We start from the raw sequence: 26,146 nt of genomic DNA on the forward strand, positions 1-26,146 counted from the left end.
GGAGCGCGAGGTCACCCGGCCCACCCCGGAATGGAACGCCCACTTGCTGCTTAGTCGCTGGTCTAACCGGACGCGGGGCAGGCCGCGCTCAGGTGGCCCAAGCGGGCAGCGTCATGTCCAGTGAGCTGGCCTTGGTTCCGCTGACTTGGAAGGTCGGCCCCGGAGTCAGACGGGGCCCACTCGCCCATGGGGCCGCCTTCCTAGCCTTTTTTTCCTTTTCTTCTTTTTGCAGGGGAGAGGGTGTCATGAAACCCTTGAAATAAAAGAAGATTCATGGGAACTCAGAAACCAGTGTTAATAAACACCTAAGATTTTAAAACTATTCTGTAAAACCAAATAGTCAATATTCTCCTTGTAAAATATTTTCTACTGGGAATGGTTTGACTTGGGTAAGGTATGGCTTCACATGGCTCATCTAATAACGGAGAGACAGAAGTTTTTGACACTCATTCTGACCCAGGTGCACAGTTTATTCAGCTGCAGCTGCTCAGGCTGCTCTTCTCATTCCACAGTGGAGCATCTGGGAGAAGCTTGTATTCCCGTCAAGTTAAAATGGAAAGACATTTAGTCTGGAAGTTTGTATAGTGACAGTCCCCATTAAAAAGGCACAAGCTATCACAGTTTGGACCCGAGGCCCAATGTCCACACTGCTACCCACCACGGGGCGGCGACCTGCCCTCACAGACTTAAAGGCAACAGTGTATGTGAAGTCATGGGCCGCGCCACGCCCCTCTCCGCCGGCCTCGAGGCAGCCGGTGCCCTGGCCACCACGTTCGGAGGAGCTTCTGACTTTGCGTGTCCACAGCCACAACAGCACACAGTGTCCCCGCGTACTTTCTGTCCCCAAGCACTCTCCTGGCAAAACCAGTTTGTAAACTTTTACCTTACTCATGAGGCAGGTGTCTCTTTTGCAATGCAGGCGGGGAGGATGGCGGCCTGTGTGCAGTTTCTAGACCAGAGGTAGAGATGTTTTATCACGCTGTCCATGAGGCAAATTACAGCGATCCGCCCAAAGGCCTGATCTCTCCTCCTGTAAATGTTGTCATTTTATTCATGTACAACCCGGCAAACCAAGCTTTGGAGGATTTCAACGACCTGCCAGAGATCCCTGAACCAAGGGCGAGAAAGCAGAGTCCACCACGTGACTCCGGATCCTAACACCACGCTGACGCCAACACACTGAACTGGTGTACGTGAAAAATACCACTGTTTAGCTAATCCAGACACTATGGGAAGCAATGGCAGTGTGAATAGCAGAGTGTGAGTAAAAGATAGATTTTCTCTCACGCCGGAATGTGTTTCTATACCTGCATTTGGACACGGATGTTGCCAACACGCTGATAATTCATAACAGTCTGGTTCCCCCAACACGCTGATAATTCATAACACTCTGGTTCCCTGAGCCCAGGACAGGTAGTTAGCAACCTAGATTCTGAGCACACCTCATGCCCTTCTCTGTTTTGATGGTTCTTGGGTTTGGAATTTCCGGACCACACAGGGAGACGAATGTACTTATGAGGAGGTGTGATAACAGGCCTGGCTCAGATCCCTGGCTGCTGTTTTCGTGAACTGTAACGGAGAGAGAGACAGGGAAGGTGACACCGACAGTGAGTGGCACAGGCGAGAACCTGTGGGAGGAGTCCCTGAGTCCACGCGCTGAGTCCCTGAGTCCACGCGCGGTCAGGACTAGGCAGGCAACACTGCCCAGTGATGATCTGCCTTGCTACCCCATCACCGAGGAGAGACAAATGCTCGGAACTAAAAAGGGACTTGAACTAATCAATTTGCAAGGGTACTTTCAGACTGAAATGTTATCTTCTGAGTTTCTGAAAGAATTAGTTTGGGGTCGACTAAAAATCTTGGGAAGGAATAGACATATTAAAACTTCTGATAAACATTTTTCTATTTACGGGCTTTTAAAATCACTAAAATGCCTGTAGCATGTGATAATAAAAAAACCCTAAAGGTTAAAACTGTCTTATACAATATGCGGTTGAGATTTTCATTAAATAAAAACACCAAATAATATTAAATCAATACAAGTAGTATATACTTTTAGAAAATGTGTAATTTTAAAAAGAAAATGTAGATTCAATATACTGAACAGCAAAAACATAGCCCAAACCACCCTAACACAAATGATGACTTCTAAAAAATTTTATTTTAATGATAGATAACATTTTGCATTTTGATGTATTCTTTTGCAAACTAAGTTCTGGGTATTTTTTTATATACAGCAATGAAGTCCTACTGCATATCTGTGTTTTGCCTTCTGAGTGAATTTATCATGTTTATTTAATGTTCCTGTTGCCAGAAACAGAAAATATTTTAATTTTTACATATATAAATAACATTGCTGTGAACATCTCTGTACACAGAACTTTCTGCCTTTATCATTATTTATTCAAGATAGATTCCTAGCAACAGACTGTTGCTAGCAAGAGGATCAAAAGATATCAGCAGTTAAAATTTTGTTACCATTACAGACAATATCTCATTGGTCCTACGGTGCACATTTTCCACATTTTACTGTCTGTGAATCAGAAGGCCACCCGCACTCCACGAGGTCGAACACACCGTGTGCCGGCGGCAGTGGACCCTGGTGCTTACACTTCTGGTAACGGGTGGGGCGCCGTGACCCCTCCAGACTGTGGAAATAAAGGAATGGAAAACGCGGGGCCGTGATTAATGAGCAGAAGCGGAAGCCAAAATAGCTCGCCCCTTAGGGTGACTGAAGTGTCACCGCACAGGTACAGGCATGCTAAGGGCAGGCTTGGTTGACATCTGCTGCCTCAGAGTAATTAATAATCATGCCCCTCCCCATTTTCAAAGTGTCCTGATTGAGATGATAAATTACAAGGTCCTTCTAGCCAGTGGACTTGCTGAAACCAGTTTCATGACAGAGTGGGGTGCTGGGACTCTGATAAACATGGATGAAATGTGTCCCAGACGAGAGACCTAACTCTAAACTTCCTGCATATGATCAGGAGTCCTAAGGAGCTGACTTTTCCATAAAAATGGAAAAACTTCGGCACTGATCTTGCCTAGGAAACTATGAGGAAGCCTGGGAGGAAAGGAAGTCACCCACGGGGGGCGCTGTGGGGTCCAATCCATGTGTCTGCTCGGCTGCAATGACGCTCACAGATAACTGGTCTAATGGTGAGACCCGTCCAGTCTGGGCAGACGCAAATGTGGTTAGGATCCTACATCCCAAGTACACAGCCTGAACCCCCAAACCAAGCCCCGCTCAAGATGAATTTATAGCTGGACATTCTAATCCACTTGAGGAAATGAATCACTGCGAGAAAGTACTAACAGACACAACACATACAAGAATTTGTTCACCAAGGACTAGGAAAAAGGATGTCATATAGTACCCGAAAGATATTTTGACATAGTACTTATAAGGAAGAAAGAAAGGAATATAAATCACAATGAAAGAAGACAATATTTTAAATAAGCACAGACAGATTTGTAAAGGAGTCAAACTGAATCTTTCTACCAATAAAATACATACTCATAAGGAAAGAAACACTGAGTGGATTCATTTCAAATCTCCTTTATCTAATTACTTTATCTAAAGTGCTGGCGTCTTTTGTTAGTTAACTCTGGAGGTAAACTCTTGCATATACATAGTATTTTCATACAGGAAGGAAAATTAGCACCCCCTCCCCAAATTACAGGAGGAGGCTGGATGTGTTTTACAGAAACTGATTCCAAACTCTGGTCCTGAGCCCTGGGTGCCATACTAAATTTCTGATACACTTAGCATGAGTTTTAATTGATTTCTAATATGGTTCATAAATTAACATAAAATACACACAAATAAGCACATTCCTTGGTAACCCCCCAAAAGAACAACTCTATCAAACATTTGAGTTACAGCGAATGACTGCTTTAACTGCCATGACTGGTACATATTCTAAAATAAAATTTAAGCTATAACTATATGTTTACATTTATAATTCAAGCCACTATTTGGGGGATTTATAATAATCTATTTTAAGACTAAGAACAACGACAGATATATTGTTATTTTAGTAATACTACATATCTGATAATATCACCATTACATAAATATTGGTTGTCTTATTTTAAAATAATTTTATAATCTTAAATGCCTTAAAATGCTAGATTAACAATTCCTCTTCTTGTACCATTGGAATATATCAAGAATAAACTACGTAATGACAGGTATTCAGGTTTTCTTTCCAAATAATCTGAACTGTGATGTATTTGACATAATACCTTTTCCTTTCAAATTTATAGGAAATGAGTGCAAAATACAGTAGTTGAAGCTTGGTAGGCGAGAGAATCTTCGAATACGTCGCTGTGAGTGGGCAAGTACCTCTGAAGACCCCGAGAGCCACATGATTAACTGGGGAGGCCAAATAGTTTTTTAAAACTAAAAGAATACAGCTAGGAGCAAAATAACAAAACTACATTTTAACATGAAAAAAATAACGGCAGCGTCCTTATGAAACGATCCTATTTCAAGGCCTACACTGAAGTTCTGAAGCCTCTGGAGGGAAACGTAGGAAGTGAGTCTCTCTCCAAAAACACCTCTGCGGGAATCTGAGTCTTCTCTGATCTAATGGGCAAACACGCTTGATGAGGAAGATTAGGTAGAGAATATCTATCGTTATATCTGTTCTAAGCCTTTTTATGGGTAAAACGGATTAAGGGAAGGTAATGCACTTTGCAAGATGCTGACTGGATAGGTTTATACCAACAAACTATCAATATTTGAATCAATTAAATAAATTTGATTTAAAAAAAACTAAAGCAATTCATTTTTCTCTGGTCAATATTCTTGACAACTGCTAATAAGTCTTAGTTACTATCAGCCAAACAGAATCTCACTCTGGCATTAAGTTAACACTTAATTGGAACAAACTCTAGAACTACAATGTCATTGTAAATTTATGAATTGAGTTAAACTATCCCTACGTTTAATATTATTTTGAGATATCAGAAAGCCTAATTCCATGAAAAAAATGAAAATTTTATCGTTTTCTTATGAACCTGAGAGACTGAATATGCAAACAGACCGTGGCCAGACTATATATAAAAACAGAACTTTGGCACACAACCTGCAGCAGCCTGCCCAGGAGACCAGTCCCTTTATCTGCAATAAAATGTCCAGGAAGCCAGGCTATGTCGGACTTGTAGGAGGCCAGATCGCTATCTCCAGTGACAATCCGGGACGCTAAAAAATAACCTCTGTGACAGTCGGCCTCGAAAATCCAGGATTTGACAGCTTCCCTATATTCTGTCCCCGCTTCCAACTTAGTACTAAGCACAGAAGGCCAAACACGCACCCCTAACCAGGGGGCCTCACTCTACTTAACCAGCCTGTAGCTTCCGCTTGCCAGCAGCCCCCAACGGGGCACACCGAAGACTTCTCTTTTTTTCCACTGAAAGCTTTCCCACGGTCAGCCTGCCTTTGAGTTTCTGCCAAAATGCAAATGACAGTGTTTGACTCCATCTCTATGGCAAGCTCAGAATAAACAGCCTTTGCTTTTCTGATCTGGTTGGTCTTCATTTATTTCTGCAAACTATGCAATAGAAACTATCACTAAGATTAACATTTCATAAAAAAGTTAATAGCTAACAATTGCTGAGCCCTTACCATGAACCATGCACTATAGTAAATGTTTTTACATGCACTAATTTAATTTCACAGTACACATAACAATGCCTTCTGAAATTGGTACAATATTCATTTTACAGAAGAGGGAACTGAAGATGAGAGACGTTAATCAACTTCATACACAGGTAAGGAGCAGTTCAGCGAGGATTAAAGTAAAGACGATCCGATTCCCAAGAAGGTAACTTTTACCCACTGTACTAGATTCAACTCAAAATATGCAGACAGCTGCATGTTTCAACTGCTTTCATGTGAAAATAGAAAACACCACAAAATTAACATCGCGTTTCCATCTCGTAACTGGTAACATCGTGTGACACAAGAGGACGAGAATTCGGAATTCATTTACAGCCACCTCCTTCCGTAGATTACGTAAGCGAGGCTTTGAGGGGTGAAGAAGGTACCTTGCCCAACATTGTGTAGCTACTTAACAGATAAGGCGAGACTAAAGCCAGGATCTTCTGACTCCCAGCCCAGATAGCCAAGCGCTGCCCTGGAAGACAGGACATTGGCCTGGGGAGATTTATAACCTCAAGGAGACTTTAAGCCACGTGTAATGCTAGCACATTCCAAACACATATTGCACAACATGGCTGAACACTTCTCTTTTGTGGGGAAAAGAAGCTAAATGTTCAGGGGCCGCTGAAATTCAACAAATATTTATTGAGTGCTAACCATGTATTAGGCACTGCTCCAGACACTTAAGCTTCATCAGTGAACAAAACGAACAACCCTATCTTACTGGTTCCTCTAGTGGGAGGAAGCGAACGTTGCACGGCAGCTACGTGAAGTAGACAATTCTATAACACGTCATCACTACTGTGGGCTTTTCCACTGATTACGTGCTCCCACGCCTGCTTCGGTTCACCCGCAGGCCATACCGCGTCACTGTCAGGTAAGCATGCTGCGTGCCGCAGCCACCGTCACCTCTTGCTCCTCCACAGTATCATGGTTAACACTTATGTAATCGGTTTCGTAACCAGTGACAAGGGATTCCTGCTTTATCTGCAGGCGGATGTAAACTTGGAAATCAGCATCTACAGATCTAAACACTGTTCTCTGCTCAGGCAAGCTGCATTCTATGACTAGCCTTGTTTTTTGTATATTTTTGTCATGTGCCCCCACCCCTACAGGACTTCCAACAGCCTTTGTACTTGTCTTGAATTGTCTACTTTTATGGCATCAATACAATAGGCTCTTCCCACGTTTTCAGGATACGGTCGCACCCACGGACTTTTTCATTCCCAGGATGTTTTCTCACAGCCCTGCAGTCTGCTCGCGGTCTGGATGGGGGGCTCTCAGGCCTGCTGCGCAGTTGTCATTCTGGGACTTACCTTCACTGCTTTGCTGAATGGGTTCGATTGTTCACAAAGCCAACCTGCTCCAGTTCCTTGGATAACTCTGTTTTGCCAGCCCGCATGCTCAAGTAACATCCTAAAAAAAAAGAGTATTTGAAGGTAAAGCTTTCTCAGTGTATGTTTCATTTCATTTTTCATTCCGTCCCTGTACTTGGTATAGGATTTCAATTTCAAAGTCATTTTCCCATGGAATTTGACGGCATTGCTTGTCTCCTAACATCCAGTCCTGCTGACAAGAAGCCTACTGCCAGCCTGTTCTCACTCCTTTATGGAAGACCTGTGTTTGCTCCTGGAAACCTTCAGAATCATCTCTTTATTCTTGCTATCCTTAAATTTCATGAAACACCTACATGTAGACTTTTCCTTTTCCTGCTCAGTACTCACTAGGTCTTACACATTTGCACACTCACGTCTCCCTTCAGTTCTGAAACTTCTTTTCTTGTAAGTTTCACCCAACCATTTTTCTCTGTTCTTACTTTCTGGAACTTCTACGATGATGTTGCAAACCTCGATCAATACTGTTTGACTTATCTTTCTTCTAACATTTTTTGCCTCTGACTACTGCTTTCTACGTTCCTTTCCTCTAATCTCGCAGTAATGCAAACAGAGCCTACGACTTGACTGTACAGGCAGAGACACAGAAATGAGTGGTAAAAGTTGGGGAGGAAAAATCTTCCTTTACCCTTAAAGTTCTCCTGGCCAGACAAATAACCAAATTGACATGAAACAGATTAGCAGGAGAAAAAAAAAATGACAGTTTAATAACAGGTGTACCTCCTGCATTCGTAGGAGAGACCCAGGAACACTGAGTAACTCTCCAAAGTGGTGGAAGCCATCCCCTTAAATAGCACCTTCGACTAAAGACAAAATGTTGGGGGTGGACACAGTTAGTTATGGGAGGTTGCCAGGAAAAGCACAGTAACAGGGGAACTGTTGTCACACAGATCTAAGTTCGGGCCTTCTCCGCTGACAAGGCAGGCAGGCCCGGCACAGTGACGGAGACACCCTTAGAGATGGGCCTGTCACTTACAGATGCAAGTGTTCCCTACCAAGTTAACTTCTCTTCGCTTTTCGGAGTTTCTCCTTGTCTGCAGTTTCTTAAAGTTAACCAGCCTAAAACAGTCTATATCCCAAAGAGGCATATTTTGGGGTGGCAAACTCTGCTCCCCTTTGTAACCCGTGTTCCTCCCCTCCATGCAGTTAAATGCTGGCTCGCTGGCGGCCTGCGACCTGGGCCGGCGTGTGCGCACGCCCACTCTGCCACCTGGAAACACCGCGAGGGCAAAGTGAGACGCCGCGGCCACCGGGCAGCCCGCGCCCACCTGGCCCGTGCCTGCGGCCGCGAGCGCCTGCGCTCCCAGGGCTTCGGAGGTCTAGGAAGATGCTCCGAACGTCAACGGAGGTAAGTTCATGCTTCACTTGCCGAAACGACATCCAAGTGACACGAATGTGTCAAACTGTCAGCGATCCACAGGGACAGCCGGAACGCGGCAGGCAGCACACACGCGGACGCGCGTCGTCACGCTGCGCAGTCCGGGGGCCGCCAGGCCGCAGTGCCCGGCGCCCCGGACCGCGACGCGCCCGCCGACGGCGAGTTCGCTCCGCGGCCTCGCTCAGCGGCGCCGCGGCCCGGGAGCGCGCGACAGTGGCGGGCGCGCGACAGTGGCGGGCGCGCCGCGGGAGGCCGAGGCCCCGGCCCGGCCCCGGCGCCCTGCCGTCCGCTCCGGAGCCCCGGGGCTGCGCGCCTGGGTCCCCGGCCGCCGCCGTCAGCGCCCGTCAGCGCCCCGCCGCCCGCGCCGCCCGCGCCGCCAATCGCCGGCCTCGCACCTGCGGGCAGCGCGCCCCGCCCAGCGCAGCGTCCCCGCGTTCCCGCGTCCCCGCGTCGGCCCGCGCGCCGGGGGCGGAAGCGGCGCCCTGAGCGGCCCGGCGCCCGGCCCGGCCCGTCGCTCTGCCGTGGCTTCCGGGCGCCGCGCGACCCCCGACCCCGACCCCGACCCTCGACCCCCGACCCCGCGGGGCGGCCCCGCCGCGGAAGGCGGCGGCCGCGCTCCATGCCCGTGTGGTGCTGCCGCTGCGCCCTGTCCGCGCACTTCAGGTGACTCCGCCGCCGGGGCCGGGAGGGGACGGGGAGGGAGAGGGAGACGGGGCCGGGGGGTGGGGTCGCGGATGGGCCGGGGCCGGGGCGGCGGGCTCCTCTCCCCGCCCCGCCGTCCCCTCCCCCTCCCCCGGGGCCCAGTTCGGGCGCAGGGTCGCGGAGCGCCCCCGTCACGGGCCGGCACCCTTAAGAAACGCGGTGACCTCGGTTCCGGGGTCGGGGGAGGCGGGGAGCCCGGGCTCCGGCTCGTCGGCCGCCGGAGCCGTGTTTATGGCCGAAACGGAACGACGCGGCGCGGCCGCACCCCCGTGACGAGGGACGCGCCCGGGCACGGGGACGGGTCGTGACCAGTAGACCCGGCCTGGTCAGGTGCGACGCGCTCACCGAGGCCTCTGAAGTTGGAGTTCGTGCGTGGAATCGAAGTGGCCCACGAACTTGGATGTAAAGAAAGACACAGCACTGTTTTCACTAAACTTAACCAAAATCCAATGTCTTCAATGACGCGGAGAAGCAACAAATCACAGTACTATTTGTCGCTGTCACCACGGGAAACCACAAGGCTTTTCCTTGCGCAGCCGTCGCGGGTGTCAGCAGCGCTGCGGTGCGGTTTCAGCGCCGCGGGAGCTTTTCCAGAGCAGGAGCGCGCACCTGCAGGCCGCCTCTGCCAGCGCCGGAGCCTCCTCCAGGGAAAAGGTGCCGACCCGCTTTATCGCGGCGTCTGGAACCCAACCCGCAGCCCCTGGAGGCGTGCCTGTAAAACATGTCACAAGTTTACGATGTAAACTGTTTTAATATATAGGTTTCCTTGTAAACGCTACATATCTTTTATGCGTTTAATAATATTAAAGATGACGTCCGGAGGCTTCGCCGAATTGCAGAAAGGGTGCCAGGCACAGGGAAGGCTCAGAAGCCCTGCTGAGATAGGGAATCGCAGTCCAGGCCTGCCCAGCTTCTCGGTTCCGTGGGCATCTCTAAATTCTGGATATTTCATAAAATGGTTTCATGTAATAAACTGCTGGATTTTAAATTCTGGGCAAATTTGCATGTTAGCTGTTTTACGGACAGTGGGTTTGCCAGTATCAGATACACTTTGGCGGGTTTTAGAAAACAGGCCTTGCTAGTGCAAACTCGTTAACCTGAGGCCCCTGAGAAAGTACAGCCTTTTGACACCTTGGGTACAGTTGAACTCTTAGGAACACAGCCAGGGATTCATATCCATTCAGCTGGCCCAGGTGGTGAATACCATACGCTCACCTCATTGTACAGAGGTTTGGAGGAGGCGCTGAAAACAAAGTGCGTGCTATATTTTCATGTCGGAGGATAAAAGAAAACAAGCCTGCTTTCCAAAAGATAAAGATTGGGATAATAAAGCATGTTTTCATTGTGAAAACAGCTATATTTAAACCTTTTTAAATAAAACATTTAATATTTAAAACAGCCCCTTTAGGAAGAAGTTTATAATTTACTAATACTTCTCTTTTGAGCACTTGCATTAGAAACACATTTTAAACAGGTTGTGACAACATCTACATTTTAGATCTTGTCTAATATCTGAAGGGATAGTATTGTGAGGCAGTTGCCCACTAGCTTCCCGAGGGAGAAGGCCCCACACTTCCTGTTCTGGAAGATGAGCAGTGTGGCTGGCTTCATCTGGGACTTCAGAACCTCTTTTCCTAAGGTCACGCTTCCAGAGACTACGGAAAGTCAGATAGCAAGCATTGCATTTCAGTTTGGTCATTGGAAGACGCATTGCCAGATCTGAGAAAGTCTTTTTATTATCTAAGTAGTATGCCTGTGCCATCTTTTTAAATTTATTTTGAGACTTAGGAGTCTGATGTTTCAAAGCGAAAGATGGAAGGCCTCTAAAATCATCTTAAATTTCAGAGTTTTTTAACTTGATGCTTAACGGTAGGATAACTGTCTTTTCATACATGTGAAGTGCTGTTCTTTAGTATTTCCTAAAATGTAATTATATATATTCCTCAATCTAATTAGCGTCCCAAATAAAGTAGATTTTTTTACTCAAAAGAAATACTTTTTAAAACAAGAAAAATTCATCAAATTAGGTATCTAAAATAGAAATTCACACTGTTCATGGGCCTGTGATTTAGTACGCATGCTGTAACACATGTATAACAATACTAAATTTATAACTTAGTCTCTGAATTTTTTAGAAAGAATATTTACTAGTAGTCCTGTGTTTCATTGTTGCCTGATGTAAAACCAGTGAACCATATTTTTGTTTTTCGTTTGTTTCTCTTGATTCAGTTTTTCATATTTGTGTTAAAGCAGTATTAAATTTATCAAATACCATGCAAGCTTATAGCAGTATTATAGGTTCTATACAGATTATTACACATAGTTGATACTAGTGACTAGTAGAAAATCAAAACGAATTGCCTGTATGATACAGAGAATTTAGATAAGCTAAAACTTTGGTTCTACCTATTCCACTTGAGTCCTGGGATAGACTAGAGTTAAGCTGTTTGAGGCCCACACACACAAAAACGCCTACTAGAAGTAATAAATGAATTCAGCAATATTGCACAATACAAGATCAGCATACAAAAATCAGTCGTATTTCTATACATTAAGAATGCATTATCTGGAAATGAAATCAAGCACACAATTCTATTTATACTAGCATCAAAAAGAATGAAATAGGAATAATTTTAACAAAAGAAACAAGACAAAACTGTAATATTGAATGTCAACTGTAATCGAAAAATATATATATAAAAAAAGAAATGTGAGACTTGTATGCTTAAAACTACACGACATCATCAAGAGTAAATAAAGGCCTAAATAAAAGGAATCCCATGTGTATGGATTGAAAATCGTAATATTCTTAAGATAGCAGTATTTCTTAAATTGATCTACAAAGTCAGTGCAATCCTATCAAAATGCTAGCAGTCTTTTTTTCAGAAAAGCATATGGAATTTCACAGAACCCAGAATAGCCAAGACAGTCTCGAGAAAGAACATAATTGGAGGACCCTCACTTCCACATTTCAGAATTTATTACAAAGAAACAAATTAACACTGGAATTGAAAGTCCAAAATAAATCTTTACGTAATTCATGGTCACTTGGTTTTCCATGGGATCCCAAGACAAAGAAGAAATAACAGCCTCTTCAGCAAGTGGTGCCAGGACAGATGGACATGCACAAGCAAAATAACGAGGTGGGGCTCCCGCCTCACACCTCACGGAGAACTAACTCAAGTAGATGAAATGCCAAATGTAAGAACTAGAACCATTAAACTTACGGAAGAAAACACCGGAGTAAGTTTTTGTGACTTTGGATTAGGCAGTAGTTTCTTAGGCATGACAACAAAAGCACAGCAACAAAAGAAAAAACTTAATTGGACTTGATCATAATTGAAAACTTTTGTGATTAAAAGAACATAAAGTGAAAAGGCAACCCACAGGATGGGAGAAAATATTTGCCATCACGTATCTGAAAAGGGACGTGTATCCAGAATACATAAAGAATTTTTAAAGCTCAACAATAAAAAGACAGCCCAGTTTGAAAGTGGCAAAGGATTTGACTGTATCTGCAAAGAAGACGCATAAATGGCCCATGAGCACGTGAAAGGGTGTTTATCATCGTCCGTCATTGCAGGAGCGCTCAGAGCTAAAACGAATTCCTAGAGAGGCGGGTGGGAAGGAAGGGAGGTTGGGAACCAGCGTTAGGATCTTTCCATGTTTCAGTATCTCTATCTCTTTGGGAATTAATAAATGTATAAACCTCATTTCTTTTACCAAAATGCACAAGTTATAAGTACAGTAACCTTTCCTTAAAATGTGACTTTTTTCTAAATATATAGGCTTTAATGCATTCCCCTTTTTATTGAGAGAAAAGGAAAAGAGAAACTACCTATTCCTTGGAGATCTCAGAGTCATAAAAATCTCTAATCAGTACTACATTTTTGGTTATTAAAGATAGCTTCTTATTTAGGATTTGTCTTACATAGAACTTGCCTATCAAGCACTTAAGAGACGTTAGCAGCTATTTAAGATTTCAGCATGGTCTAGGTTGACATGTAGCTAAGCTATTAATTTGAAAGCATTAATCAGAAGGATTTTCTTTGCTCCGTGTATGAACTATTGAATATATTATGGCCTAAATAAAATCTGAGTAGAGATTTTTCTTTAAAGGCTAAATTGACTACATGTCTTTTATGTCTTTGTTCCATGTTTGTTTTTCTTTTTAAAAAAGAAACTATAGTGACACTGAAACCGAAGGAGAGATTTTTAATTCCTTAGTGCAATATTTTGGTGATAATTTGGGGCGAAAAGTTAAAGCGATGCCATTAGTTGAAGAAACTTCCTTACTTGAAGATTCATCAGTGACTTTGCCTGTGGTAATAATAGGTAAGTTACTGCATTTTATCTCTTAAATTTGTTGTGATCCTTACTACTTCTGTAAACGTACAGTTGCATAACTCAAGTTCTTAGGATTGTATTGAAGAAGTGTTGTTAGGTTTGATATGTTAAAGCAACCAATAATCAAATCTTAGGAGAGACAAATTGGTTTATCTGATATTAGGTCCTAGTTAAAATGCGACATCCTTTCATTAAAGAACTGATACTACGTTATTTTAAAGCACCGGCTCTCAGTCAGTCGTGTTGATTATATGACAGCGTTGCGGTAACGACGCCCAGTGTTGCTCACGCCCTCCCCGCACCGGGCACTCTGTGTACGTCACTGGGTGAGATCTTACCGCACGATGGCCCTCCGATGCAGCGCGGTTCCGTGACCAGAGCTCGGTGACGAACATCGTAGTCTTGTGCAGTGATGTTTAGAATTTCCTTAACCACAATATTTCTGTGATTTCTCCTTTGTACCACCTCAACAGATAGGCGTATAAGAAATTAAAAATTAAGTTATTAATAAAACCTAATTACTTTAGAATTACAAAAGTTTTTATGATTGTTTTAGTGCGTGTATTTCCCTGTCACGTGTATCTTCCATCTAATATTCAAACGCACACGAGGTTGGCAAGTACTATAGTATGAGGCAACCTGAAGAAAGAGACATGGGACATAACGTACCTTGGTGGCAGGCAGCCTCTGCAGTTCCTTTGATAGTCCGTTTCACAGAAAGGGCAGAGGAGAGAGAAGCCCTGTCCTCTCACTGGCATGGGGGACGGTCAGCACAAGAAGGAAAGGAAGGAAGAAAGCAGGTCGTTCTACACTGGTCACCTCTGGGGAACAGGCTAGAGATGACAGCTTTTGCCCTCGTGCTCCTCCTGGATGTCTTGGAGACCATACTCTTGGTCCACTGTCCAGCTTCTAGCCACACTTATTTTCCGTCCTGGCTGCCTTCCAACCAGGAACCATGGCTGCTGCTTCTAGCTCGGTGTTGGGAAGTCTGGAAGGAAGAACTACCTTCATTTCACCTGCCCACCTCAGTCCCCCGTCCCCTAGTCCTGTTTGCCCCAGTTGGCCGACGAGTGGCACCGCCAGCCCGAGCACACGTAACGAGCTCATTTCCTCAGTCTATGCGTTGGGTTTCTATTGTATGGATGTTTCGCAGTTGAGTCCCTTGTTGACATCTTGTTTGCTTCCGCTTTTTGAGTTGCGAGTACAGATGCTGCACACAGTCGTGTGCAGGTTTGTGCATGTTCACTGCATCTTCGGCTCCTGTGGGTAAACACCTAGGAGTGTGAGTGCTGGGTCACAGAAGACAATGCTCAGCTTTTTAAGAAGCTGTCGGTCTTCCAAAGTGGCCGTGGCACTGCGTTCCCAGCAGTTACGAGAGTCCCTGCTGCTCCACGGCCTCGTCAGCACTTGGTATTGTCTGTTGTGGGTTTTAGCCATTCCGATAGGTGTGTCGTGTTACCCCGTGGTTTCATTTTGCAGTTCTGTAATGACATGATGCTGAGCATCTTTTCATATGTGTATTTGCCATCTGTGTCTCTTCGAGGTGTGTTCAGATCTTTTGCCTGCTTTTTGAACTCTCATATACAAGAGTTCTTTGTATAACAAGTATGTTATCAAGTGTATGTTTTGCACATATTTTCTCCCAGTCTGGGACTTTTCATTCTCTTAACAATGTCTTCTGCAGAACAGAAAATGTGAACTTTTCAAAGTCCTGCTTATCAGTTTTTTTTTTCATGGATCCTGCTTTTGGTGCTATATCTAAAAACTCACTACCAAACCAGAGGTCACCTAGATTTTTCTCCTACGTTGTCTTCTAGAAGTTTTATAATTTTGTTTCTTATGTTTAGTTGGGTCTGTGTTCTGTTTTAACTTTTGTGAAAGATATAAGGTCGGTCGCTGGATTCATATTTTTGCATGTGTGTATACACTTGCTCCAGAACCATTTGTTGAAGAGACTGACTCCACAGGCTCGCCTTTTCTCCTTTGTCAAAAAGAAGTCGACTACATTTCTGAGAATCTATCTCTGGGCTTTCTGTTCTGTTCCATTGATCTGACTGTTCTTTAGTCTTTGATTCAAGGAACTTAGCTCTTTGCCTCAGATCTTAACTCCCACTCTTTGTCATTTGTTTATCATTTTTATGAAGGCAAATGATTTACTTTCCTTGTCTTTTGAGTTTTGCGTCATGCTTAAAGGCTTCCCACTCCAGCAATCTAAGTAGAAATATTACCCGCTTTCTTAATAGTCTTTATGATTTTACTTCTCATATTTACATCTGTGAGCTTATTTGGGACAACATCTTAGGCAAGGAACAGGATTTTTTCCCTATGGCTGGCAGTTGTCCCAGTTGAATTAAATTTTTGATAGATGTGGATAATAAAGAAGTAGCAACCCAGACTAAAGAGACCACAGAAATGGAAGCAGTTCACCAGCGTTCAACACAAAGTCCAGTTTGATTTTAGTTAAAACATATCAAACATAGAAAAGTAGTAATAGGAGACAGGACTGGACAGATGGTTCAGATCAGAAGATGGAGGGCACTGGAATAGAGCAGCCAACATGCTGAAGATCACGTGTTACTGAAACTCACCTGGATATAGAATGTGACGTGATTTGGGGGTAGGTGAGTCTTAAAGAGAATCAGGAGGAGACTTCTGTCTCGGGAGAGGGTGTAGGAGTGAGAACAACAAAGACACTGACCGGATACAGGTGACAAGACAGGTTTAGAACCAGAACCTCATTAACTTAGGATTCTGCTGATGCCATAAGTCAAGAAGGGATGGTGTTTAAAAGGAGAAGGCACCTAAACAAGAGCTCATGAATTGCTTGTGAACACATCGATGATGTTACTAGTGGTCTTCCAGGTGGAGTGAAGAAGTAGCATGTGGACACGGGGGGTATATTTTGGGAAGAGGTCAACCTAGGGAGTCTAACTCTGGGAGTCAGTAGCACAGAGCTGAAGTTCCGACTACATGGGGCTCACCTAGGAAAATGGGAGTGAAGACACAAGTCCGAATCTTGTGGATACTTGGTTTTAAGAGCTGAGAGAAGTTGAGAATTGGTGAGGGAGAAAAGCCAAGGAATAGCATTAAGATGCATGACACACCCTTTCCACCCTTTTTTTTTTTTTAAATAGGAAATGGACCCTCAGGGATCTGCCTTTCTTATATGTTATCAGGCTACAGACCATATTTATCATCAGAAGCAATACATCCTAATACAATCTTACACAGTAAATTAGAAGAAGCAAGACATCTTTCCATTGTTGATCAGGTATTATTTCTTACATGTCAATCCTTTTAATTTTTTTTTTATTCTGAAACATGATTAGTTTTCTACTTATATGAGCATTGTGTTTCCTAGTTGAATATCCTCTTCTAGACAAGACTACCATTTTTTAGATTAGTAAATATATTCTGCTGAGTTACTTCTATTTTCCCGAATTGGTAAGAGCGGAATTCCCAACTGGTTTCCTGATAGACGTTTAATAGGTGCTGTCTGCTTATGGAAGTTCGGGGAGCGCTGCTTTTATAACGTCCGGGTCACTGTAGACATGTTAAGGCATCTTCCAGGCATCTTCAAGTTTTGCAGTAAAAGGATCTGATTAGATTTGTTGAAACCCAATCGTTTCCAATATTTATTTGACTGAAGAATCTACTACGGTCTCAAGGAACATCAGTGTTCTCTAGCACACTATCCGGGAAATGCTGGGTTAGTGTAAGGGCCTGCACTTAGCTGTGATAGCTGCTTTTTAGTGTTATTTTTTCCCCCCAAAACTATGCCTTTTTTTCTTTCTTTTTAAAATTTCATTCAGGACTTAGAATACCTGTCTGAGGGTCTTGAGGGCCGATCGTCCAATCCTGTCGCAGTGCTTTTCGACACGCTTCTTCATCCAGATGCTGACTTCGGGTACGACTACCCCTCTGTGCTGCACTGGAAATTAGAGCGCCACCATTACATCCCTCACCTGGTCCTTGGGAAAGGCCCACCTGGCGGAGCTTGGCACGTGAGTCCGTTCTTTGCAGCGTTTCAGCATAGGTGACTTACTACAGGGCATCTCGATGACACCATCTGATTCTTAAATATTGAGATAATACATGATGTTACTGAATTTTTACCTGGAAATTTTAATCCCGTTCAATTAAATGTGGGTTAATTACTAGAAGTTAGGTCAAATTTGACAACCGATTGTCTTAGACTAAGCATTTCTCTATACTATTTCGTGAGAATTATACAGAAAATATTTCAAGACTATTTTGCATATTAAAAAATGTTTAATTTACTCACTTTAGAGATGACAGAATCTCACACAGTATTTCATAGTCATATCCATTATTTCCCTACACTTTCAAGATCTTAAATGAAAACTGCATCGTAAAAGCTGCATCAGTCTGCTCGGGGCTTAAAACACAGGGGCTTATTCGGCACAGTGTGGAGGCTGTGAGCTCCGCCGGCCGCCGGCCTGCTGGGTTCGCAGTGAGCGCTCCTTCCCTGACCTGCAGAGAGCCGCTTCCTCTCTGCCTGTTCTCACCAAGCCACTGACCCGGTCCTGAGGGCCATAGCCTCATGACCTCATCTTAGGCCTAATGACCTCAGAGAGAAGGGAATCGATCAGGGTCGAATTTCCGTGATTTTGTACTTACACCTACACATTTAATCTGCATTTATGCTGCATCTTCGTTTCTTATCCCGTGTTCTGATGGAAGAAGCATCAGTCCTAAGGCCAGCCTCCCAGCCGCATTCTGGATCCCCACCTTCTCGGGGACATTGCCCCCCGCTCTCGTACCTTCAGTTTCTCCGCTTGCTCATATTCATCAGTATGTAAACGTGCGAAAATTATTTTCTACCATTAAAAAATTCTTATGTGCCGGCTCATCTGTCCCCTTTTGTTTCACAGCCAGTGTCTCGAAATAGCTCCCCATAGCATATCATCTGCGTGCCTTTGCCGCCGCCTCCTTCGGTCCCCTCACTCTCGCTCTGTCACTGTTTTTCCACTGGAACTTCTCTTTCTGAAGGTCAGCAACTTCCTTTGTGCTCCATTTGACAGAGTCTCAAATTTTATCTTTCCTGACCTCTGAAACACGTGGCAGTGGCGACTGCCACTCTTAGATTCTTTCATCTTTGTTTTGCTTCCTGTTCGGTCACTCTCAGTTCCCCTGTGGGCTCTTGTTCTTTAAAACTGCGCTTCTGCACTGCTCTGTCCCAAGCCGAGGTCTTCAACTTTTTCTTGTCCCTGGGTTGTCTCACACTTCAGTGACTTGCATGTCAGTGCCGCTTGGTTCCAAAACCGGAGTCTCCAGCCCAGATCGCTGGTCTTGTAGCCAACTAGATGCATTTCTGCAGCTGTTCCACGGGTGCTGTCAAGCTCAACTGCTTAAAACTAATCAGCTTTATCATTCGGGTCCTGCCATTTCCTTATCGTGGAATGACGCTAACGTAGCTACTCAGGCTTTCCAGATGAGATGCTTGCGGCTCCAGACAACTTCTGATATGTAGCAGAATCTTAACAGCCCCCCTTCTGATGATCCCAGTTTTTCATCTTAGCCCTGGTCCTAGGATCAGGCCCAGCCTGCCTCAGGCAGCTTGCTGCGTCCTCTGCCTGTGATCTACGTACCGTCATGAATAATAGGCTCCATAAGGCCTAGCACATAGTGAGTGTTCTGTAAATGCTGGCCAGTAATAGTAAGTCCTGTTCCCAGTGCTGGGCTGTACAGGAACAGGGCAAGAGTTAAGAGAGAAAAAGCTGGTTGAAAGAGATCACCTGTCACTGGGACAGGTGCTGCTGGCCCTTGGGCTTTCCTTTGTACTGAGCAGCGCAGAAGCCAGCAGGACACTGCAGCTGGAAGGGCTCGCTCCCGTGGAGGCAGCACTCTGAGCAGGGAGTGTGTTCTCCGCCAGGCACCGATGCTTTGCCAAGTTCTAGGAGATGCGTGCTGTAGCCAAACCAGCTTGGACTTTACTATTATAATTGATGGGGGTGGGGGGTACTTCTGCCATTAAAAAATCTATTAATGTTAAGATGGGAAGGCATCCAAAGTATGGAAATTAATGAACATTTTTCCTTTTGTTTAAAAAGCGAAAATATTGATTTGTTTCTCTAACGTGAAATTCTGCATCTTAATTACCATGTTGATTATAGGCAAAGCTATCAACATCGTGTAGTATTGGGTAATGTAAATTTGTTTTACAAACGTATAACTATGAAAGAAGAAGTGTAGATACACTAAATGATGAAAGCGAGATTTGCAAGTTTACTGGAATAAACTTTTGAGAAGTAATTTACACAACCATTTAGGACTTTGAGCTCTACTTATCCAGACTCTTAGTAAATGAGATAGGTTTGGTTCAAAAAAGAATCCATGTTCACTGCTTAAGTGTGTTTTTTGATTGTACATTTTTTATTCAAATAGAATATGGAAGGCTCCATGTTGACAATCAGCTTTGGAAATTGGATGGAGCTACCTGGACTTAAATTTAAAGACTGGATGTCTAGTAAACGAAGGTAAAGACCAAACTATTAAAATTCTTTGGTGTACAATGGGAAGAGTGTCAGCACATTTCAAAATATTTGTGCTCCTGTCCTAGATGAATAACATAAATGAGTATGTCTGCCAAATTAAAAGCCTCTCTGCAGCAGTGATGGAGCTAGTCCCCACTTAGACACGTAAATGAAGCACAGAGGTGAGTGAGGGCTTGTATGGAGACTGGGTTCCTCTGTGCTTCTGATGATGGATTTACTCCGTCCCGTTAAACCACTCTGTTCAGTTACTTTCTCGTCCACCAACATATCCTTTCCACATTCACTTATTTTTTGAATGGACAGAGAACTTCATGTGTGTAGATCTTGTACACATACCTAAAGTGCTTGACTTTCAGAGCAGAAGAGTGTGTATGATTAATAACTGAGAATGATGTAATACACTAGAATCTGTGATGTGATTCGCCCCTTGGATATAGAGGTAAATATTTAATGAGAAAGTAGGAGTAACAGAAGACTGTCAACTTGGAAGAATGTAAGTTTATCTACTTGGGAGAAAGAACTCAGAGTTTTAAAAGAGAAATCTGAAAAAGCCCTATCATTTTCAAGGATAGTAAACATTAAACTAGACAGGAGCTACTAATACAGAGAACCTACTCTAATTTGGCTGCTTATAGAAACAGTAACTGGCAGCAGGAGGTTACGCAACCTTTGTTAGAACCGGGCTGCGACATCCGGAGCTTGACTTCCTGCTGCACAGAAACCATGTTAACAAACCACGTTAATCCACAGCAATTTCCCTTGAGAAGATTTAAGGAGAGCAGATTTAGACCAGTACGGGTAAACTGAGATTAAATCTCTCCAATATTCCTTTTGTGTTTTTAAAAAGGTATTTTATGTGGGTTTGAAATGTAAAGTTACACAATCAGGCAAGTTGGACAAGTTCTTGATTTCATAAGTAAGCAAGCCAAATTGCTCAATAGTCATCCCTTTGAGATGTGGGTAAGAAAAGAAAGCTTTGTGCTTTATGTACCAGAAGAGTTCATCCTTCTAAATTGGGGATATTGTGTATAGAATATATGAAAAGGGATCTCTTGGTAAGTATTACCCTCAGTTCTCCTTTGTATAGTGTTACGAGAAGACTCTTAGATCTCTAGAGATTGGCAAGGTTTGAATCCGGACTCCGTAATTTCTGACGTTGGGACCCGGTCAGATAAACTTGCCCATCAGTTTCCTGGCATGTGAAATGGGGGGGCGGGGGGATAACAGTGGTAGTAACTGCTACATAGGGTTTCTGTAAAAACTGAAAGTTCATACATTCTAAATCTTAACTATTATCATCACTAAACTTTAAGAAGAAAAATTTTTATGAACTTCTTCCAAATATGTTATAATTAATTTCGCAAAAGGATTTGGTATGTTTTTCCTGTCGCTCATCTCTAATTGGGGCACAGTGTTTAGAGGGGGTGCTAATGCCCATTGTTTTAAAATTCAAGTGGAAAATGAAAAATATATTAATGCACATATTTATAAGGTATATAATCTCTTCATGAGTGGGAAAACAGAAATGTTGTATTTTATGTACTTAGATGTAAAACGGTTTAGCAGAAGACTTATTTTTTGTGATCATTAAGAAAATAGAAAGCAACTTACTAAAAACTGTCAAGAGGTCCGGAGTATCTTTAAGAAGTATACGTATTGCAGTTAGACCTGTAATCTCTCTCCAATTCTGACCTAAATAATTTTGTCCGTACGTATAGTTACAGGTAATTATTTATATTCGTGAGACTATAAAATACTTTTCATATATCCATATTTAAATACCTTTATTTAATAAAAGTTTATTAAATAAGAGGCAGCTAATCGGAACGGCTGCCGTGTAAGACGTCAGAGAAACAAAGACGCGTTCGATACAGTCTCTACCCCCGTGGGGCTTCCGCTTTTTAACTAAAGAGAAAAACTTTCTTTCTTTGTAAACTGTTAGGATAATTCATAGCTAAGACAATTCAGGGGAATTAAAAAGCTGTAGCAGCTTCCTAGATGGAGCGGCAGTAACCCGTCCTCACGGGGTGTCTTCCCTTCTCCTTGGCCAGGAACCTAAAAGCGGACCGGGTTTTGCCAGAGGAAGTGGCTCGCTACTATAAGCACTACGTGAAAGCCATGGGTCTCCAGAAGAATTTCCGGGAGAACACGCACATTACCTCTGTGTCGAGACTCTACAGAGGTCCGGACGGCAGTGACGGTCAAGACAGAGACGTTGCGGCACAGCGTCTGCAGATCGAGAAGTCAAAGTTCACCAGGAGAAACTGGGAGATCCGGGGCTATCAGCGAGTAGCAGATGGTTCCCATGCTCCGTTCTGTCTCTTCGCCGAGAATGTCGCTCTGGCAACCGGAACGCTGGACTCTCCTGCACACCTGCAGATCGAAGGCGAAGACTTCCCTTTTGTGTTTCATTCGATGCCCGAATTCGGAGCGGCTGTGAGCAAAGGGAAGCTGCGCGGCAAAGCGGACCCAGTGTTAATTGTGGGCTCTGGGCTCACTGCAGCCGACGCGGTGCTGTGTGCTTACAACAGTAACATCCCTGTGATTCATGTGTTTCGCAGACGAGCAACAGATCCAAGTTTAATTTTCAAACAGCTTCCCAAAAAGCTTTATCCCGAATACCATAAAGTATATCACATGATGTGTACTCAGTCCTACTCTGCAGATTCAAATCTTTCATCTGATTACACCAGTTTTCCTGAGCACCACGTGCTTTCCTTTAAGTCAGACATGAAATGCATTCTTCAGAGCGTCTCCGGATTGAAGAAAATATTTAAACTGTCTGCAGCAGTAGTGCTGATAGGTTCTCATCCCAACCTGTCTTTTCTGAAGGAGCAGGGCTGTTACCTGGGCCATAACTCAAGCCAGCCAATCACGTGTAAGGGGAACCCTGTGGAAATAGACCCGTATACCTACGAGTGTGTTCAAGAAGCACACCTTTTTGCATTGGGTCCTTTAGTCGGTGACAATTTTGTTCGATTTTTAAAGGGAGGGGCACTGGGTGTTACACGCTGTTTAGCTACAAGACAGAAGAAAAAGCATTTATTTGTTGAAAGAGGAGATGGGGTAGCTTAAAGCGCTTTCCAAGTCATTTACATGGACAGTTCACCATTAAAGATTTTTAATAGTGTTTTTGCAGTGTACTGGATTGAATTTTCTGGACTTGAATTAACGGGAAGAGAGCTTCAGGCTATACTAATTCCTTTTTAGAGTTACAAGGACTTGGTGTTCTGATTTATACTGTAACATATCGAAGGTGTTGCTGTCAGCCAAATGGAAACACTGCCAATTTGGTATACTTTATGCTCTCACTTAACTAAAACATTCTTTTCTTCCAAGAGGTACTTTTTGTGATCATTTTTGGTTATTCGTTATGATTGACTCTAAAATATTACAGCCTACACCGATAAAACCGCACAGTCATTAGGCCGGAAATTGTCCTTACTACGTATTGGGTCACCTTGCTCCTCGAAGGGCGGTCCGAAGACCAGCCTCAGCTTCATCTGTAACAGTTGTTAGAAGTGTAGACTCTCAGACCCCAGGACAGACTTGCTGAATCAGAAACCACATCTTAACGGGATCCTCAAGGAATAGGTGTGCTGTTTAAGTAGGAGACACACTGGTCTAAAAGAAAATGGGATGCGAGGTATTATGCTGGAGGTGGGCTGGAGACAGGCATTTAACTCAGGTTTGATTTATTTTGAAATTACCAATTGTATAAATCAAACTTATTACCAAATATGATCTTTTAAGAATATTTTTTTATTGTTGAAAGCTTGACAGGTACTTCGTATTCTTAGCCCCTAATAATTTTAAAATGGTCCAATAATGTTGGCAAACACTCAGATAGCCAGAGCTTGCCAAGTATTTTCTGCAGATTTATTCTCTACTTAATTAGCATAACACTTAATATTACTTGCAAATCAGTAAATGTGACTGGAACTACCCTTCTCTTTGTGAACACTGAGTTAATTTCTGTCACTGAAACTAAGGTTTTGGGGCATAAGTACTTCTAATATTGTAATACTATTTGGGTATTGCCAGAATTATTAAAGATTAATACTGAAAATCAGGTTAAAACATTTCCATTCCCAAGATTAGTCTGAAATTTGTTATAGATGACATAGCATCTCTTTCTACGGTTATTTTTTGAACTGTATGCTCTATCTTGGTTTATACTTATTTAGATATACTTAATATCTGTATTTTCATACAAATCCTCAGAACTTTTAGTTAGAAAACTTTCCTGAAGTTCTCCATGGCAAACTGAGTTTCTCATTCTCTTGCTTGCTTGCTCTCTTAGAATTTATTTCATCTGGAATGTGTCTTTGAACATCTAATTTTCTTTTTTCTTAGTATTAAAAAATGGACTAAAGTGTACATATTTTTCTGTCCAGCTTTTTGCAGTGTTATGTTTACAGGATCATAATTCACCTTAAAATAGAATCATTTAGAATATACTTGCCTCTGAACAATTAGCTGTTTCAGATAAACTGATCAATTCTTATATTCTTGATGACTGTCATGTCTGGTTAAGTTTAACGATTTTATGATATGATTCAGTTTTAGTTTATTATAATGCTAACTTTTTTCAGGTTAATTTCACATCTGCTGGAAATGGTATAACACCCTCTGACTACACTGCAACTGAGCACTCTTTGCTTGCCTGTTCTTTTGAGATCTGAATGAGCTGGACTGGATGTTTTTTCTTAATGTCACCTTTAAACTGAAAATGACATCATTATAAAGATGGTTTCTAGGCTAGGGAAGGACAAGACCGTGGACAATCCCCTGGGTCTCAAACGTTTGCTCTCACCCATCCAATAGCATTTATGTAATGAGATTATTCACCAAAAAAAAAAAAAAAATTTTCAGGGAAAATAAAGCTTCATTAAGGCCCTAAATAAACCTGGTGAAAATTTCACCTTCAGTAACCTTCCTATTTCTCAATTACCTCTCAAACCTAGCTGTCCTGTGTTGCATATAACATTAAAGCATTTTCCTGTACTCTTGTACTCCTAAATTGATTAATATTTGTCCCAGAATTCTAAATCATTCCTTATTCTTCAGTGTCAACTAGCTAGTCAGAGAGGGAAAAAGCACTATCCAGCTGACTTGTCAGACCACGATGTGGGCATCTCCTTCATCTTTCAAAAGCCTTAGCTCCTGACAGAAGGTTTAAAAGGCAGAAGAATCTCTTCAGGATTTTCAAAATAATGCAATAAAAATAAGATGAAGCTACTTCTAAGTGTTTTAGGCAGTCTGAGTATGTGAACTTAGTTCAACTTTACTTTTTTGAAAACCTCTTAAGTTTTATCATGTAATATGTTTCCGTGGAATCAAATTCTAGTTAATTTAAAAAATCAGACTGAAAGGTATTTGAAGATATTACGTAGTCAATGGAAAATGGTGAAAAATTCTAAATAAATCGTGCTATTAAATGAAAGCACTGAAGTCCCAGCCTCTGGAACACTGAGACACCCAGAATGAAACAAAACCAGACTGAATTTAAAGGTCATTTAAAAAATCGAATTTGCTTCCAGGGCTGCTTACTGCATAAGCCACTTTGATCAGACCACATCATAGTCTTAAAAAAAACTACACTGTGAATTCCTAGGGGTAAAAAGGGACCAGGGTCGCTAAACCTAACCTGGTAAAGAGTATGTGGAGTAAGAATTAAACAGATCTTCTGCTTGTTTTGAATGTTCCCCTACCCACTGCCAGGCTAGTCAAGAAAAATGGTGTCTTTGGGGAGGCAGCAAGGCAAAAAAGTAACTGATAAAGCGTACAAAGAACGAAAAATAACCTTCGAATTTAAAATTAAAAGGAGAGCCTACTAGTTTCAGTTATGGTAGAGTAATGGGAATTGAACCTCCCCTTTCCCGTAATCAAATATTGGGGGGAAAAACATAAAGCAATGTTTTCACACAGTGGACAGAAGCCCTGAACTGATATTTAAGAGAAGAAACGAGAAGTGAGGTCCACAATCATCCTGACTTCCTGCCCGAGGCCACCTTCCAAACACCGGAAGTCGGGTATCCGGGGGGAAAACATCACAGTTCAGGGTCCTGCCGGAGTTTGATGAGCAGGGCGCCAGAGAGGACGGAGCTGCCCTGAGGAGCAGCTCCAGAAATCTGTA

General features: G+C 43.1%; 2 protein-coding genes across 23 annotated transcripts in view; one reads left to right on the forward strand and one right to left on the reverse strand.

The window, feature by feature from the left end:
* Positions 1-13,316, reverse strand: part of LOC120614244 (uncharacterized) — a 183,930-nt gene extending 170,614 nt beyond the window's left edge. For 7 of the 22 annotated variants that reach the window (XM_039877041.1, XM_039877039.1, XM_039877042.1 and 4 more), the window contains exons 1-2: positions 8,342-8,652; positions 6,985-7,084 (exon numbers count right to left, since the gene is read on the reverse strand). In XM_039877041.1, the coding sequence (XP_039732975.1) occupies positions 6,985-7,084; positions 8,342-8,442 (201 nt within the window). In that variant the 5' untranslated portion in view covers positions 8,443-8,652. Of the gene's footprint in view, positions 1-67; positions 1,570-6,984; positions 7,085-8,330; positions 8,661-9,487 lie in introns of those variants that run through there. The other 15 variants (XR_005655897.1, XR_005655895.1, XR_005655898.1 and 12 more) reach the window with 10 other exon arrangements.
* Positions 8,969-24,387, forward strand: OSGIN2 (oxidative stress induced growth inhibitor family member 2). The gene is made up of 6 exons (XM_039877027.1): positions 8,969-9,103; positions 13,323-13,477; positions 16,624-16,760; positions 17,302-17,493; positions 19,898-19,989; positions 22,059-24,387. The coding sequence occupies exons 1-6, from the start codon at positions 9,060-9,062 to the stop codon at positions 23,080-23,082; spliced, it is 1,644 nt and encodes a 547-aa protein (XP_039732961.1). The 5' UTR covers positions 8,969-9,059; the 3' UTR covers positions 23,083-24,387.
* The last annotated feature ends 1,759 nt before the right edge of the window (positions 24,388-26,146 follow it).

Source organism: Pteropus medius, unplaced genomic scaffold (genome assembly GCF_902729225.1).
Source record: "Pteropus medius unplaced genomic scaffold, Ma_sr-lr_union100, whole genome shotgun sequence".
Lineage (NCBI taxonomy): Eukaryota > Metazoa > Chordata > Mammalia > Chiroptera > Pteropodidae > Pteropus > Pteropus medius.

Excerpts from the sequence above, each read along its gene's own strand:
- OSGIN2 (XM_039877027.1), top strand. The coding sequence starts at position 9,060 with ATGCCCGTGTGGTGCTGCCGCTGCGCCCTGTCCGCGCACTTCAG. Across the intron at positions 13,478-16,623 it reads TTTGCCTGTGGTAATAATAG|GAAATGGACCCTCAGGGATC; the intron begins GTAAGTTACTGC and ends TTTTTTAAATAG. Across the intron at positions 16,761-17,301 it reads ATCTTTCCATTGTTGATCAG|GACTTAGAATACCTGTCTGA; the intron begins GTATTATTTCTT and ends AATTTCATTCAG.